This window comes from Ictalurus furcatus, chromosome 18 (assembly GCF_023375685.1).
Source record: "Ictalurus furcatus strain D&B chromosome 18, Billie_1.0, whole genome shotgun sequence".
Classification (NCBI taxonomy): domain Eukaryota; kingdom Metazoa; phylum Chordata; class Actinopteri; order Siluriformes; family Ictaluridae; genus Ictalurus; species Ictalurus furcatus.
Window position 1 is genome coordinate 470,358 of NC_071272.1, and position 17,143 is coordinate 487,500.

A 17,143-nucleotide genomic window follows, 5' to 3' on the forward strand; every position below is an offset into this window, starting at 1 on the left:
ATTAAACTTTTAATGTCATTGCTAGGTTGAGAACCTACAAATCTCAAAGTCATTAGAGGTGCTGTGGTCACTGATAAAGGGCTAGTTGATAATTAACATGAAATGTGGATATATAGTATTTAAGTTTGTCTATAAAAGTCTCACACAGTGTTTACCACATGCTGTACCCCTGCCTCACTTGCTACTACAGTATGTCTCTGTTGCTGGTCAGAATGATCTACCATCCAAAAGAGATATATCATCAGGCCAGTCGTCGTCATGTCATGGCCATTTCTCATTGATAATCAAGCCCGAGGTTGGCTCACACATTGTGCATTAATTGTATACCTACAAAGTGGCTTGGGAATCAGTTGAGGCTTGGGAATCAACAACACACTGCAATGCAATGTCTACTGATCTGCCATGTTTTCTGCTTGAACTCCTTCACATTAACAGCTCGTTGAAACACTGGATGTAAATGCTGCATTTGGATTTTGTTGTGAAAATGACAACCGCATGACATGCCGAGGGAGAGCTCCAAACACAAAGAACTTTACAGATATAGATCCTGCAATCTTCTTAGCTTGTTTTCCTCATTTTATACGTTGCATGTGGCTTGACTGCATGCTTGTAAAGCATTTTAAAAATGACATATTATTGGACATTAACGTGATTGCGTTCCCAAAATTGTCTTCCCAGTAAGAGTATGCTAGTGATTTCATTTTCCTCAGGCAACGGAGCTCTGGAAATGAAGGTAACCGAGCTCTGAAGCTGATCCTGAGCTCATTCAGACCCGCCTGCAACATGATTAAAGCTGTAACTCCTAAAGAACAAGCCATATGATCTTAACTGAACATACAGTGGGCTAGATATCACCTGCATTAACTACTTTAATGGTCATAACACAGTAAGTTTGGTGGATCACTGCTGTGTGACACAACCTAATGTAAGTAAGGTACAAGGTAAACTGGATTTCCAGTTTATTAGATTCCCGTTTATTTGGATCATACATCCTGTAGATAATAGAAAACAACTTACCCGATCACCCTTGATACCCATATCTCCTTTAAATCCAGGGAAACCATCTTCTCCCTGAGGGAAGTTAGTAAAAGAGAATGAGAAAAAGAACTTTTTTTTTTTTTTAAATATAAGAAAGAACAAACAACCTTTTGGATTAGAGCAGGAAGTAGACAGACATGACATGAAGGCACACTGTACCTTTTCACCCTTGTTTCCTTTTAATCCCCGAACTCCATCAGCACCCTAGAGAGAGAGAGAGAGAGAGAGAGAGAGAGAGAGAGAGAGAGAGGGGTTAAGATTAAACAATAAAAAAATGTGCAAATAAAGCTCCTAGTCAATGGAAAACCATGCAAACCGAGATCCATAGTTCAATGATCTGTTTTTATATGTTAGGACATAAGTAAGGAATAAAACAGCACTATGCATGTTGTTGTAGGAAAATAATTACTGCCAGGATGGTGTGATATGACTCTTCTGTATTAGAAAGCTTAGAAATTGGACTCTTACCAGTGGCTACTACTAGAGACTCCTTACATAAATTTTTAACTAAATATCTCATTACAGAAAGCTTTAGTAAATTACTTACTTTTTTTTCTTTCTTAAATGTTTTTTAATTCATTTACTGTTAGCCTTAGATTACGCAGACTGTCCGCCATACAAGTCACTGTGTACGTTGTTACTATAGAAACAATAACAGACTAGAACGAGCGCATTAATATTAAGCAATTAAACTGCATCCAACACTACTGTCAGTACTACAATTAATCAAAATACTCTCTGGCCAAAAAGTAAGTCAAAACAATGGCAACATGCAGAACCCATTATGGGGGAAAAACAAGTCTAGCACATAATTCAGGAGGAGGAGAACCGTCTTTGGTAGCTATAGTGTGAAGTTACTGATTGCTTTGAGTTTATCAGTCAGTGATCTCATTCTGAAGGAAACTTGGCCCACTCTTAAAACTCGTCTTTTAACTAAATGTAGAATTGTCAAGAATTACAAACATCTACACTGGTCTTGCCTGAATGAAACAGAAATCTTTTGGTTGGTTTGTACAGACAGATAAGTCCAAAGCTGTCTTTTTTACTGGACTGGGAGAGGTCAGACCAGCTCAGTCTGGAATTCTGGGAGATTATCATGATTCATTGTGGGAGCACTTACCTTCACACCTCGGGGGCCAGGATATCCGATCGGTCCTTGTGCTCCAGGTGGTCCCTGAGAGAGAGAGAAAGAGAGAGAGGGAATAATAAGTGATCATATCAGACTTTGGATCATAATATAACAGAGAGATAGCGAATATAAATCAGATTTTTCTTACCATGTGACCTTTCTCACCAGCTGGACCTTCCTTTCCTGGGTGGCCCTGTGTGTGTGTGTGTGTGTGTGTAAATTGTGAGAGATTACTGATTAGACAAATATAATCATAGTTGTACATCATAACTATAAATTTCTCAGATATGCTATATATGCAACTTATAATATTAAAATATGTATTGTATAGACATTTTAACACAGGCAGTTTATATACAAGCTCCATCACTCACACATGGTTTAAATATTTAGGTTATAATACTAAGGCGTAGTTTATTTGTATATACTGTAACTATATGATGTTGAAAATTTCTCTATATTATGTTTTCTGTACTTTTTGGTTTACTTTGTTATCGTTCATCCACAACTCTACAGCTGCTGAACCAAAAAAACCTGTTTGTTGTAAACTACATTACGTGAAGCTGGACCTTACTTTCATGGTATTTTTTACACTGTGTTTTTCTGTGTGTGTGTGTGTGTGTGTGTGTGTGTGTGTGTGTACTTCACACTGACCGGAGGTCCATCAGCTCCTGGCATGCCTGGTAAGCCTGGTTTCCCTGTTGGACCCTGAAAAGATGAAGAAATACACCAAGGACGTGTAGTCATTCTTATATTCTCTAATCATCTTTCACATAATGCTGATACATGAAACCCCCCCCCCCACACACACACACAGAATCACTGACACACAAACACACACATTACCTTATCTCCGGGGGCTCCGATGGCTCCTTGAGGTCCTGGAAGTCCCTGTAAAAGAAATTCCAGGTTAGTTCAGTTATCTCATTTCATAAAAGCTTGCTCTGTTCCAGTGTTTATCACTTGAGATATCAATTGAAAAATAGAGTTTAGAGACTGGGGGCATGGATGATCAGATTCTCATTTACATTTACATTTATTCATTTAGCAGATGCTTTTATCCAAAGCGACTTACAAATGAGGAAATATGAGCAAAACATAACAGATGCCAGTTGGGATTTAATGAGTTAATCTTGCTGGTTTGGCTGTGAGAAACTGACTGGTCTGTACAGAAACTAAAGGTTATAGTGATCAGTTCATCATGCAGTATCATGGTCCCATGCTTACCTGAGCACCAGGGTTGCCTTGCTGTCCTGGAGGACCAGGCTCACCTTGAGGCCCCTAAGAAGAAAAATAGTCAATGTCCAATTCAAGAAAAGATCACAAACACAAAACCTCACACAGCACACAACTCATTTCATTGTGAGACAGAAAGTGTGTTGTCTTACTTGCTGATGGAGATATGAAGCCTATAAACTGTCTTTATATGTCAGTTTCACCTCTCTCTCTCTCTCTCTCTCTCTCTCTCTCTCTCTCTCTCTCTCTCTCAGTGTTAATGTGTCTGATAGTCATCAGTGGCAAAATTAGGCATCCATAATTCATAAGGGAAAGTGAATACTGTAGATTTATAAATAAATAGCATGACATCCTTGCTAGCGTGTGTGTGTGTGTGTGTGTGTGTGTGTGTGTGTGTGCATGTGTGTAAGAGAGACACACTCACAATGTTTCCTTTCGGACCAGGATGGCCATCCATTCCTGTCACGCCCTGTGGACAAACAGTTCATTCACATCATAAGAACCTATAATCAGACCATACTGAATTATAATGATTCATTCATTCATCTTCCATAACCACTTTATCCTGGTCAGGGCTGTGGAATTATAATATAATTATAATTATAATACTGTATATTGTTTAAAACTAAAGTTATATTTAGAAATTCAGAATGCAACAGAATATGATGATGTGCTATTGCACAAACATTTGAATGTGAGACATACAGGAGTTCCAGGAGGTCCCTGAGGTCCTTTGGGTCCTAACAAACCACGAGGACCCTGAAACAAAGAAAGAGGATGAGATATGATTTTGGTGATAATGAAGATGAAGATGATGGCTGGTCAAAGAATCATCTTCACTTGTCGTAAAAATCTAATTCAATGATGTTTTAAAAAAAAAACACAACATTTTGAAAATTACTCCCATGCTAATAGCGTACACTAATCTGTCCTGTGTGTGTGTGCTAGAGGTAACAAAACGTGTTACACAATATTGTAAAAGGGTACACTGTGGATTTCCTCTCTCTTTCCGACATCTGTTATTTATTTATTTATTTATTTATTTATTTATTATAGCTGCTTTGCACAATGCACTATACAAAAAAAAAAAAAAAAAGATCACACCACATGGAATCCAGGTTCATCAGAGTCACATGAGCACTTCTGTAGAACTTAATTAACTCATTTATTTAATTAAGTTAAAAGAAATGAAATTAATTCTCCCTTTCCCAATTTGCTTCGATTCAAGACAGGTTTATTGATGTCAATAACAGCTTCTGTTTGTCCTGACCTCTGCTTTGTGTAATGGACAGAAAACTTACTTTAAACTTACTTTAGTTTCAGTGTCTCAGTGTTTCAGATAACTGCTTCTGTTAAAGTCTGTTAAAAATATTTTCAGAATATGGAAAATATTCCTCAGTTCTGTTGCAGGGCTTCTGCCGGATGCTTGTTAGACGCCGTTGTCTTTGTTTCTCTGTGATGCATTTGCATTCAGTGTTAAATCAAATCATTTTTTATTTTATTATTCATATTTTTTCTCTTGGTTTTTTTTTTTGTAAAGTCAATCAGTACGGTTTATTAATGACAGAAATGCAGCTGATTTCACTATCAGCAAGGTTAACAGTGGTATTATTTTTGTCAGAATAAGTGTTTTAAAAAGGTAGACGTGTTTAGTGGCTAAACAGATTCAAGAGCACCTGTGCTTTGTATAATTTAGTGGGCTCTCTCGGTGTAGGGTTGGGTGAGGGGATTGTTTGGGATATATTTGGCAGTGGTGTGATAAAGGGCTTTGCTGTATGACGGTGCAAATGGAGACAATGTTAGTGACTGCAGAGTCGACTGCACTAGCTCCAGGAGCTGAGCAATGTGTGAATCTACCTCCAGGGTTTCTCTCTGCTCTACTATAAGCTGAGTAGAGACCAGCGCTCTGCCACTCTGTACAGTTCAGGGAGTTTAAGTCCTGTATTTCCATGGGCTTAGGGTTTGTTCACAGTCTCATCACAATGATGAGTACGGTACAGAGTAATAAATCCCTCTTTGTCTCTCTCCTATAAACCAAGTGTGTGTGTGTGTGTGTGTGTGTGTGTAGATTGGAACTCACCGGTTCGCCAGGAAGACCCCTAGGTCCAACCTCACCGTCGTCTCCCTGGCACATAGGAAATAACATCAGAGGTAAGAAAGTTGTACCCAGGGGTGGCACTAGGGCTCGGCTACCAGGGCTTAAACCCTGAATGTTTTCAGTAAAGCCCCGAATGCTTTTATTACCTTGGCTTGTATTCATCACTGAGTTTTCACGCGCAGTAAAATAACATCCATTAGAACCGCAGATCTGCTTTCTGCACATTAAACAACGTCTACGTATGTCGTCCTTCACTCCCAACAAATACCGCCCACCGAGTCTAGAACTAACGACCGACATGTAAACTGGCCAACCTTCCATAAAAAGTCACATACGATCCAGCCAATGAGATTAGAACTTTTGGATTTAATTATCTTGATCAGAGAGACAAGTGTGTAAGCGTGTAAGTGTGTATGAAGAGAACCAAAATATTTGAAATGCATGTTTAAAAACTAATAAAACAGCATCAGCCAGGTGTAACACTTGAACAGAAAATTGCGGCTCTTTCACGTATCTGTAACCTCCTGTTTTATCTTATTGATTATATTCTAATCCGACTCTAACAACCGAAACCACCATCTGATAGAGATTTTATCATTATATTATTTTTGTGTAATTTTTTATTATATCTGTGTGAGTAGAAGAAAAGCTAGCGGTTAAACTGTCTGACCATCCATCACACACACACACACACAATTCCATGAAATGATATCAGTGTGTGATTCTTGTAGTCTATAATGGGTTTTTACGTAATCTGGTCTGGATGAGTAATGTGGTTTGTGCAAGATTTCTCTCTGTGTTTAATTCTACTTGGCTTCAACAAGTGTGTGTGTGTGTGTGTGTGTGTGTGTGTGTGTGTGCGTGTTTTTTATGTATGTATGTGTTCATACAGAGAAAGAATATATCATTTTTAAATAGCATGCACGATGAATGGATAAAGAGTTTTTAGCGATTATAGAAGGATCTTTATTTTTTTCAATTGTGTATTTATTTATTCTCACAAAAATGAATGTAGTGAAGTGAAGGTTATTTATTTATTAATTAAAATATCGAAAGATCTAAGCTTGTCATTTTGCCACGTCACAGGTGAATGAGCTACTGCAGCAGAGAAGAGGCTATGGGAAAAGAAATACAGAAAGGGGCAGAAGACTGTATTAAGGATGATTTTATAAATAATGTCTATAGAGGTGAAATAAAGCAGATGGTAGATGTGAAAGTTTTTCAATTCAACTCAGGCCAGTGTGACATTTTAATTTTATTTTAATAAGCTATAATGAAAGATTTACCTCTTATAAATACATTTCCAATGTAACTTTGAAACACATATTTTAAAGTGTATCCTGTGGATTATGACGTATACATGGATGTGTCTGGGTAAGCCCCAGGGATCCACCAACCCTAGAACCACCCCTGATTTCAGCAGTGAGAGACAAATTAGTGGAGGAAGAAAAGAAGGAGATGATGGCAGAGGAGGAGAAAAAAAAAACAAACAAACAAAACAAACAAAATACGAATGTAAAGAATAAATTTCTCACTCTTTCTCCATCCTCTCCTGGGGGTCCAGGGGGTCCTTGAGGTCCTGACTCACCCTAAAATACAAACAAATACTTATCCATAAACGTCATGTGTGATGGAACCTGTTGAGTGTTAGGAGGAGTTGTAAAAATGTTATAATGCAAAATTAATAAAGCAATTAACCAATTTATTATTATTATTATTATTATTATTATTATTATTATTATTATTATTATTGTCATTATTAATTGTTTCGACAACTTTGTGCAGGCCGAAACATGAACTTGTGTTAATCTCAGGACTCTGTGGTGGCCAATTCCTGTGTGAAAATGATTCCTCATGCTCCCTGAACCACTTTCACAATTCGAGCCTGATGAATCTTGGCATTGTTATCCTGGACTATGCCTGTGCTGTCAGAGAAGTAAAACAAACACTGATGGGATAACCTGGTCATTCAGTACATCAGGTTCTCAGCTGACTTCATTTTATTGCTGCGTGATGTTGCTGAGCCTAGACCTGACCAACTGAAGCAACCCCAACTCATAACACTTCCTCCACAGGCTTGTACAGTAGGCACTATACATGATGGGTGCATCACTTCATGTGCTTTCCATCTCACCCTCATGCTTTCGCTTTGGAATAGGATAAACCTTGACTCATCAGACCACATGAAATTTTTCCATTACTCCACAGTCCAATCTTTATGCTCCCTAGCAAACTGAAGTCGTTTTTATCCGATTAGCCCCACACTGATTAGGCCACACAGCTGTTCAGTTCCAATCCTGTAAGTTCTCGTCACATTGTGCATGTGGAAATACTCTTACTTTCACTATTAAACATAGCCATGAGTTCTTTCGATTTTTTACGATGTGACTTCACCAAGCATTTTAAAGATCTCCGCTCACGTTCAAGAATTTTAACATTCATATTTCTGACCACATTTCTTCCTCACGGTTTTAATAATGCGTTCAACAGTTCTTAACCCAATTCCAGGGATTTCAGCAATCTCCTTAGTTGTCTTGTTTGCTTGATGCAGGACAATAATTTCCATCTGAAACATCTTTTCCACGACCATGGGATACGTCTTCCGACATGGTTGTGTACAGTTTTTTTTTTTACAGCTGCTATGACAATTTTTTCAATACTTTTAACAATTTTTCAGAACTCTTAATGCACCGACAACAAACAATTGGCAAAACGGTTAATTTCATGCCCAAAATCACACACATAGTAAACAACTCCAACACTAATTTTCTAAATACAATAATACACTAACACAATAAACTATTTCATAACAACACTAACATCAGATGGAATTACAGAAACTGCATTATTTTATATGGAAAAAAGAAGACAGACAGAATTGCTGCAGTAAAGGGTCTATTTGCAACACGACATTACTGTAAGATGTTAGAAATATACAATATAGCTGCCATTTACTGTGTGAAAATACAAAATATACAAACAGAAAATGCCACAGAAGAACAAAAAAAAAGAAGAAAAAAGTCATTTTTTAATCTGCCATACAGGCATACAGTCACTGTAGAGTAATACATGGTAAAATGACTGTATTTACACTTTGCAGTGAGAGGAGGCCTCAGACAACATCATACCTGTTGGTTTCTTGAAAAATCCGGACAATGGATGCCACTGCGTCAGGGCTGAGATTTGGTTGTACTCATGTATGATAGACTGGGGTTTATGACATGGTCTATGATAGTAGCTCTTATTTCATCAGGTACCCTAGCTCTGGCCCTGCTCTGAGCGCCACCACGCATTCTAACTCCTCTCTCTCTACGGTGTTCTCGTCCAGATATTCCTCTCCCTTCTCCTGGAACTCATCTTCCTCTCCCTTCTCCTGGTACTCATCTTCCTCTCCCTTCTCCTGGTACTCGTCCTCCTCTCCCTTCTTCTGGAACTCATCTTCCTCTCCCTTCTCCCGGAACTCATCTTCCTCTCCCTTCTCCTGGAACTCGTCTTCCTCTCCCTCGTCCTGGAACTCATCTTCCTCTCCCTTCTCCTGGTACTCGTCCTCCTCTCCCTTCTTCTGGAACTCATCTTCCTCTCCCTTCTCCCGGAACTCATCTTCCTCTCCCTTCTCCTGGAACTCGTCTTCCTCTCCCTTGTCCTGGAACTCGTCTTCCTCTCCCTTGTCCTGGTGCTCATCTTCCTCTCCCTCGTGTAGGCATTTTTCTTACTTTCTTTTTGTTGCTCTATACTGTTCCTTTTCCACCCAAGTTCAGCCCAAAGAGGTCGACTTTTACTGTATACCACATGGCCATGCGATTGAAAGAACCTCAACACCTGAGTGTGTTTCCTAGATGGGAATCAGTCGTGATTGATCTATTTGCATAACTTCAGTCAGCTGTTTCTCAGTCGCAATGGAATAAAATACAGGGGATATATATGTGTTTCAATTCACAATATGAATATAATCTTTGACTTTAGCCTATGAGTTAGGTTTAGGACATGATGTTATCTGTTCTGACATACAGTGTGAAAGTATTTGTAAATCTGTCAGTAAAAATCCATTGTTTTGGTCTCGGTTGAGCTTGTGTGTAAAAGAAGTTCAAGCATTTTAAATTTGTCTTAACTGTATGCATTTTGTGTCAAAGCAATGTCAAAGAAATGTGATAACTGTATGGCCTACACAGACGGGTGCTGCGCTAACTGTGTTAAGAGTTTAGGAAAATTGTTAAAATTTTTGAAAAAATTGTCATAGCAATCGTAAAAACCTGTAAGAAATGAGAAGCTACACACTGCATCAGTTATGATTAAAAGACTTGCTGCCAGCTGAAACATATTAATGACTGAAATAATGATCCAATCATAGGCTCTTAAGAATTTTCTTATTTAAATCCAAACAGCGACCTTTCTTTGGCCAGGCAGTGTATAAGGAAAAACATGTAAATTGTTACAGTTCATGAACACAAGGTGGCGCAGTCACGAAACCTCTTGGCTGCATTCATGGCATGGTCCTGAAGGTACATATCAAGTTTTATGATCATACATATCTGCATTGCTGAGATACACCCTCACATCCTGTTTGCCAGTGTGTTAAAGGAGAATGGCTTTGAATATCAAAATTCCTTGATAACTTTTCTTCAGACAGGTCTCAAGATGATGGGAGTTACATTAGGTGAAGATTAGACATAATTTGGAGGAGGATTAGCAAAAATGGCAGTTAGATGTAAGCATTTTTATCATGGTCCTGAGAATGCCTTCCAAGTTTTGTGTCGGTGGGCAAAGTCGAGATACAGCCTTCAGATTTGTCAGCCCATTACAGGCAAGACATTTGAAAAATTCAAAATTCTTTTGATAGGTTTCGTGAGGCTTACTCTGAAGATGACGTCTGCCAAATTTGTTGATGATTGGACAAAATTTGTAGGAGTAGTGACATAATCCGAGATGGTGGAAATTCTAATTAGGCGGAATAGACATCTTGACCAGTTAAATCCGGGGACACCTGGCTTTTAAATTTTGGACACGTGGTTCAAAAGTTATGAGCGTAACTTCCAAATTAGGCCCAGATTTGCCCCAATGGTGGCACTAAAGCATAGGCAGCACTTGGCCCAAATTTACTCAAAATGTTCCTTAGACCCTCCCCAATCAGACAAATTTCTTTCTACCAGATGGTTCTATGGGCTGCCATAGACACCTTAGCCAGAAGAAGAAAAAGAAGAAGAAGAAGAAGAAGAAGAAGAAAAAGGTAGAATAACAATTCGGTGCTTGGCCCCCTAATAAGAAAAGGTAGAATAGCAATAATTTACAAATTATAAATAACAAAGAATTACTTGTCACTTACCCGATGTCCCTTTTCTCCAGGTAATCCAGCTAGGCCATCAAAACCTCTGTCTCCCTGCATAATACACACACACACACACACACACACACACACACACACAATGCGTGGATCAGTAGGATTATTGTAACATTATTGAAATTAGTCCTGACAGTCACCTCTATCTCCTGACGTATTCTGCGTTTGAGGTGAAGTTGGAACTTGTAGTTCTGGTAAAAGCCTCATCAACATGTCAACTTGGGGTAGTCGTCTTAACCACCAGTTCTTTCCCCGTTCAAGGACTGATGTCAAATCTACAGTGGCGCTTGAAAGTTTGTGAACTCTTTAGAATTTTCTGTATTTCTGCATAAACATGATCTAAATCATCATCAGATTTTAACCAATATATTATACTTGGTCATTTACGTATTGAGGAAAATGATCCAGTATTACATATCTGTGAGAGGTAAAAGTATGTGCACCTCTGCTGTCAGTATGTGGTGTGAGCTCCTTGTGCAGTAATCACTGCAGATAAGCGTTTGGGGTAACTGTTGATCATCTGCACATCGGCTCGGAGGAGTTTTATCCCGTTGCTCAGTACAGAACAGCTTCAACTCTGGGATGTTGGTGGGTTTCCTCACATGAACTGCTCGCTTCAGGTTCTTCCACAACATTTCTATTGGATTAAGGTCAGGACTTTGACTCGGCCGTTCCAAAACATTAACTTTATTCTTCTTTAACCGTTCTTTAGTAGAACGACTCGTGTGTTTAGGGTCCTCGTCTTGCTGCATGACCCACTTTCTCTTCAGATTCAGTTCATGGACAGATGTTCTGACATTTTCCTTCAGAATTCACTGGTATCAATCAGAATTCATTGTTTGAATATATGATGGCAAGTCGTCCTGGTCCAGATGCAGCAAAAGACGCCCAAACCATGATACCACTCTGTGCCACTCTCAATATTTCACTCTGTGTGCACTCTGTTCAATCACTCACATCATACCAGCATGTTTCACAGATGGGAGAAGGTTCTTATGCTGGAATGCAGTGTTTTCCTTTCTCCAAGCATAACGCGTCTCATTTAAACCAAAAGTTCTCTTTTGGTCTCTTCCATCCGCAAAACATTTCCAATAGCCTTCTGGCTCGTCCATGTGATCTTTAACAAACTGCAGAAGAGCAGCAATGTTCTTCAGGCAGCTGTGGCTCAGGTGGTAGAGCGGGGGGGGGGGGGGGGTGCATGTGTGTGTGTGTGTATGTGTGTGTGTGCGTGCGTGTGTGTGTGTGTTCTGCTCAATCACTCACAGCCCAAGCGAACGCTCCACTCGTATCGTTTACGCTCCCCGGTAAAACAAAGCTGAAATCCTGCTCTGGCGTGAAATTTGTCGTACACTCCTTTATGTTTGCTTAAATAAATTATTAACTTTTATTCTTTTTTAATGCTTATTGCACAGTTTCTCAAACCAGCATATCACAAAACAGGTACTTCAGAAAGGCGCTCTCTGCTGGAATTATCAGCGCTCCGCTCACATGCTCTGGTATTGGTAGTGTGTGTGTGTGTGTGTGTGATAGAGAGAGAGAGCGAGAGCGAGAGAGAGAGACTTTGACTTTTAAGACGCCTTTAATGCATCAGTGTGATATATTTACATATTTACATTTTTTTAAAAAAGAACCCTATCAGACCCCCAACCCACCCCCTCCACCCAGGAACCCCGAACCCCTTCAGTCTTACTATAAATGCATTATAGTCATAAATGGGTATGAAAGAGCACAGTCCTGTTTGTAGTAAAGCCTTTCTTGTAGCTGACGTGCATTGTCTCAGTCTGAAGCGTGTCTGTGGTGAGAGCACGTTCAGGTTTTCATTTTTTGTTGCGTTGTGCAGATTTGATGAAGTAGTTTGTCAGTGAGATTTACTTCCGTTTTACTTTAGTCCGTTCTAAAAAGCAGGTCATCTGTTCTGTGGTGTAGAGTTGTTCAGGCTGTTCTGAAAAGATAGAAGTGTTTAGCTGATCTGGGTTGACGTCTGCCTCCTACATGTCTGTGAGCGGTTCCCCTCCTGTACGACATCAAAAAGAATTCTTTTCTTTTTTTTATATTGCCGAAGACGGAGGGTAATATCTGGTTGGGCCACACAAGAGGAAAAAAGACACGACCCACTGATCGTCTACGGTGGTGTAGTCTGTAGGGGGCGTGGCGCGGTAGGGGGCGTGGCGCGGTAGGGGGCGTGGTGCCTGAAAGTAGCTTTTGACCCGAGTTCAAATCCGCCTTTTGCCGAACTCACTGTTCTCCTTTTCCCATCACATATCAGATCGGAAAGACGTTTATTCTCAATGAAAACGTGAAAAGTGGAAATAAAGTGCTTAAAGACTGTTTAATAATAAAGTGTTTATCGGTTAGGGGTAGGTGTAGGGAGGGCTTTATTGTCCCAATAAGGTGGCCTCCCTTTAATAATTTGAATAAATATACTCATTTACACTCTGTTATTACTGCATCCTGTTAATGTACAGCAATTCAGAGGTGCAGAGAGTATCTGCCACTATTTCTAAGTATAAACAGCATCTAACAACTATTTACACTTATTGCAAAGAACTGCTACTATTATATAACCTCGTGTAAATAGAATATATCACTATTTATTTTCACTCAGTGTAAATAGCATATCGCTAAGAAAACGCTGCTATTGTCACTTAGTGACTTATCTTGCCTGCAGATAATGACACCGTGTATATCCACCCTGATATTGTTTTTAAATCTAAACAGAATGATAGTTGGTCAGGAGCAGGTGTGGAAACCCCGCGCTGTCTCCAGATAACCCCGCGCTGAATGAAGCGGACCGTGGGAGTCCTAGTTCACAATGAGTGAGAGACGTGGTTGTAGTAAACGCAAACGAAAACGAGGAGAGGGAGGCGTCTTTATTAAGACATGTGCCATCTATTCAAACGTTCTTCAAACGGAGCCAGGAGGAGAATCAGGGTGAAGAATCTGTGGAAGATGACGAGCAAGCTAACCAGGGACTGGAGGAGGCAGGTGTTAGCAGTGCAGCAGTGCTTCCTACAGCTTATACAGGATTTATACTGAAGAGGATCGAGGATGGGGGGGGGTTTCTACAAGACATTGTGCCCAGGGGCCTCTGAATTCTTAATCCAGGCCTGGATAATGTGTATCACGACACCTTTTATCCATATTCCTCTTTCAATCAGTGCACTGACAAATCTTTACTTTTTTTTAGGAAAACCACCACAGCTTTATTAATTCGGGAGGCAGAGCAGATGTTCTCACACCCAACCTGCTCCCGCACCTCTAGCAGAACCTCCTCCACCTGTTCTCCACCTGTGAGATGACTGTGTGTGTGTGTGTGTGTGTGCGTGAGTGTAATATATAACGTGTATGTGTTTACCTTTGGTCCAGTTTGTCCAGGCATGCCTCTGGCTCCATCTGATCCAGGACGACCCTGTAAACACACATATAAGACACCCATATAAGCTTAACACACACACACACACACACACACACACACACACAAAGACATAAAAACACACAGAACACCCAGCCACACTTCCTGACCTAAACAATTACACCAATCAAAATGTAACGAAATCATTCAACATACATTCATTCAACACATAATCACCGTAAAGAGAATATATAGCGAGGAGAACACCTAATCACACTAACACGCTGATTAACCCTATCAAAGCCAAACACAGTAACATCCTTTTCCTGTTGCTTTAAACGCTATGCAATATTGACCTTCTTAGATTGCGAATAATATTAGTGCAACTGAGAAACACTGATAAGTGTGACGACTGTTAGTGTTTCTAAGTGAAATTTGTGTGCCTGTGTGTGTGTGTGTGTGTGCCTGTGTGTGTGCCTGAGTGCGTGTGTGTGCGTGTGTGTGTGATGCTCCCTTGTGAGAGATATTAGTTAATGTCTGAGGAATATTAGGGACTGTGTGAGGGAGATTAGGGACTGTGTGAGGAATATTAGGGACTGTGTGAGGAATATTAGGGACTGTGTGAGGGAGATTAGGGACTGTGTGAGGGAGATTAGGGACTGTGTGAGGAATATTAGGGACTGTGTGAGGAATATTAGGGACTGTGTGAGGAATATTAGGGACTGTGTGAGGGAGATTAGGGACTGTGTGAGGAATATTAGGGACTGTGTGAGGAATATTAGGGACTGTGTGAGGGAGATTAGGGACTGTGTGAGGGAGATTAGGGACTGTGTGAGGGAGATTAGGGACTGTGTGAGGGAGATTAGGGACTGTGTGAGGGAGATTAGGGACTGTGTGAGGAATATTAGGGACTGTGTGAGGGAGATTAGGGACTGTGTGAGGGAGATTAGGGACTGTGTGAGGGAGATTAGGGACTGTGTGAGGAATATTAGGGACTGTGTGAGGGAGATTAGGGACTGTGTGAGGGATATTAGGGACTGTGTGAGGAATATTAGGGACTGTGTGAGGGAGATTAGGGACTGTGTGAGGGAGATTAGTTACCGTGTAAGAGATATTAGTGACTACATTAGTGTTTGTGTGGGGGATGTTTGTGTTTTTGTTAGGGATGTTAGGGATAGTGTTTGTGTGGGATATTAGTGATTATGTGAGGAATATTACTGAGTGTTTGAGGGCAATTTAAAAAATCAACACTACATAACGTATTGTGTTAGTTCCACCAGTGATATATTTATGCATCTGGATAATATTTATGCCTATCAAGAATATACCGCTATATTAGTATAATAATGCAATAATATACTGCTGAACTGATTTTACTGAACACACTTACTCTTCTACCAGGCTTTCCAGGAGGACCAATAGAACCCATCGGACCACGAGGACCCTGCACACACACACACACACACACACATACACACGTTTTAGAATTCCAATACACCAGACATGGGGGATGAGAGGTAATTATGGGTAATGTAGCTGCTCAGACCTGAAGTCCCTGGTCTCCAGATTCACCTTTAAGTCCAGACACACCAGGAGGACCCTAAAAAATTCAAATGAAATAAAATATGAAGCAATGCATTAGCACTGTGACTGAGCAATAGAGACAGATAGAGAACGGGAGATAGGGATCAACCATACCAGAGGTCCAGGACGACCGGTCAAGCCCATAGGACCAGTTGGACCTCTCATTGCCAGCTGTATAGAATACAGATAAGACGATGCTTAGTGTGTGTGAGTATGCATATAAACTGAAATACAGCTGGTGTGCCAGAACATGAAAGCTGCTGTGATAGTTCTGGCTAGCAGCACTGCACATATGGGTTACTCCTTAGTGAAGTACAAAATGTTCTAACGTCAAGTCTTGCTTGAATTTTGCTGATTATGAATCTGATTGAAAATGTGTGCATACCCTAGCCTGCTGCATGATGGCCTGCATCTGAGCCTCTTGGGCAGAAACTGCAGGTCCTTTATGGCCACCATCTCCCCCTGAGCTCATCCGGAACTAGACAGACACACAGAGATAGAGACAGATAGAGAGAGAGAGAGAGAGAGAGATAGAGAGAGAGAGAGAGAGAGGAGAAATAGAGAGAGTTAATTATTTGTTGGTGATATTTTTTTAAAATTAAAAACCTGTAATAAGTTGCAATCTACAAGTTCAATATCATGAAGGGTGTACGTACATCTGTGTGTCAGTGCTGCCACCTGGTGGCTGAACAGAGTTACTACTCTTATTGGAGCGTGCAGTACAGGACATGCTGTATTAAGACTTCAGGGCCATGAACTTACAGAAATTTGTATTTCCCCTTTTCTAACATCAAAATGAACCCATAATTGCCTCACGAATCAGCAGTGGATTAGTTGTATTTAATCGGGTAGAATGCTAATACTGAGAATGCTAATGCTAAGCGTGCTAAGACCCCGACCCCCCCTTTCATTACCTTGTCGAGACAATGAAAAGATAATGACTTACTAGAAAACAGATTTAAGTAAAGAGAGGAGAAAATAAGAACATAGAGGACAGGGCAGAATGGGAAAAGACTGTTATATCACTGCTTATAAAAGCCATGTAAAATGTAACACCATTGTATACTGCTAGAGAATTCATTACTTCCAAAGTTCCAATGCTCCAATACTCTGATCTCCTAACACTGCTTAACATTCATGAACTCAAATATCAGGGCTGGAATCCTGACTCGAGTGAGATTATAACAGCTGTAGTGAGACTGTCATCGCTCACACGCCTTCACACAGCTGTCCAATCTGAAACTCGGCTGAACAGAGGGCATTTATTTAGCTCAGGTAATGCAGGTTGCTCTTCGAGACTGCTCCACTACAAACCAGTAAGTGATTCTGAGCAGAGTTGGGATACAAAGTAACTTTTTCTGATAACAATGC

At 40.2% G+C, this 17,143-nt stretch overlaps 1 protein-coding gene across 2 annotated transcripts in view; it reads right to left on the reverse strand.

The window, feature by feature from the left end:
* col5a1 (procollagen, type V, alpha 1) overlaps positions 1-17,143 on the reverse strand; it is a 90,185-nt gene that overhangs the window by 20,015 nt on the left and 53,027 nt on the right. For both annotated transcript variants that reach the window (XM_053649679.1, XM_053649678.1), the window contains exons 13-29: positions 16,158-16,250; positions 15,887-15,943; positions 15,735-15,788; positions 15,579-15,632; positions 14,192-14,245; positions 10,822-10,875; positions 7,037-7,090; positions 5,484-5,528; positions 4,109-4,162; positions 3,828-3,872; positions 3,395-3,448; positions 3,014-3,058; positions 2,822-2,875; positions 2,316-2,360; positions 2,159-2,212; positions 1,198-1,242; positions 1,018-1,071 (exon numbers count right to left, since the gene is read on the reverse strand). In XM_053649679.1, the coding sequence (XP_053505654.1) occupies positions 1,018-1,071; positions 1,198-1,242; positions 2,159-2,212; positions 2,316-2,360; positions 2,822-2,875; positions 3,014-3,058; positions 3,395-3,448; positions 3,828-3,872; positions 4,109-4,162; positions 5,484-5,528; positions 7,037-7,090; positions 10,822-10,875; positions 14,192-14,245; positions 15,579-15,632; positions 15,735-15,788; positions 15,887-15,943; positions 16,158-16,250 (915 nt within the window). The remainder of the gene's footprint in view (positions 1-1,017; positions 1,072-1,197; positions 1,243-2,158; positions 2,213-2,315; positions 2,361-2,821; positions 2,876-3,013; positions 3,059-3,394; positions 3,449-3,827; positions 3,873-4,108; positions 4,163-5,483; positions 5,529-7,036; positions 7,091-10,821; positions 10,876-14,191; positions 14,246-15,578; positions 15,633-15,734; positions 15,789-15,886; positions 15,944-16,157; positions 16,251-17,143) is intronic.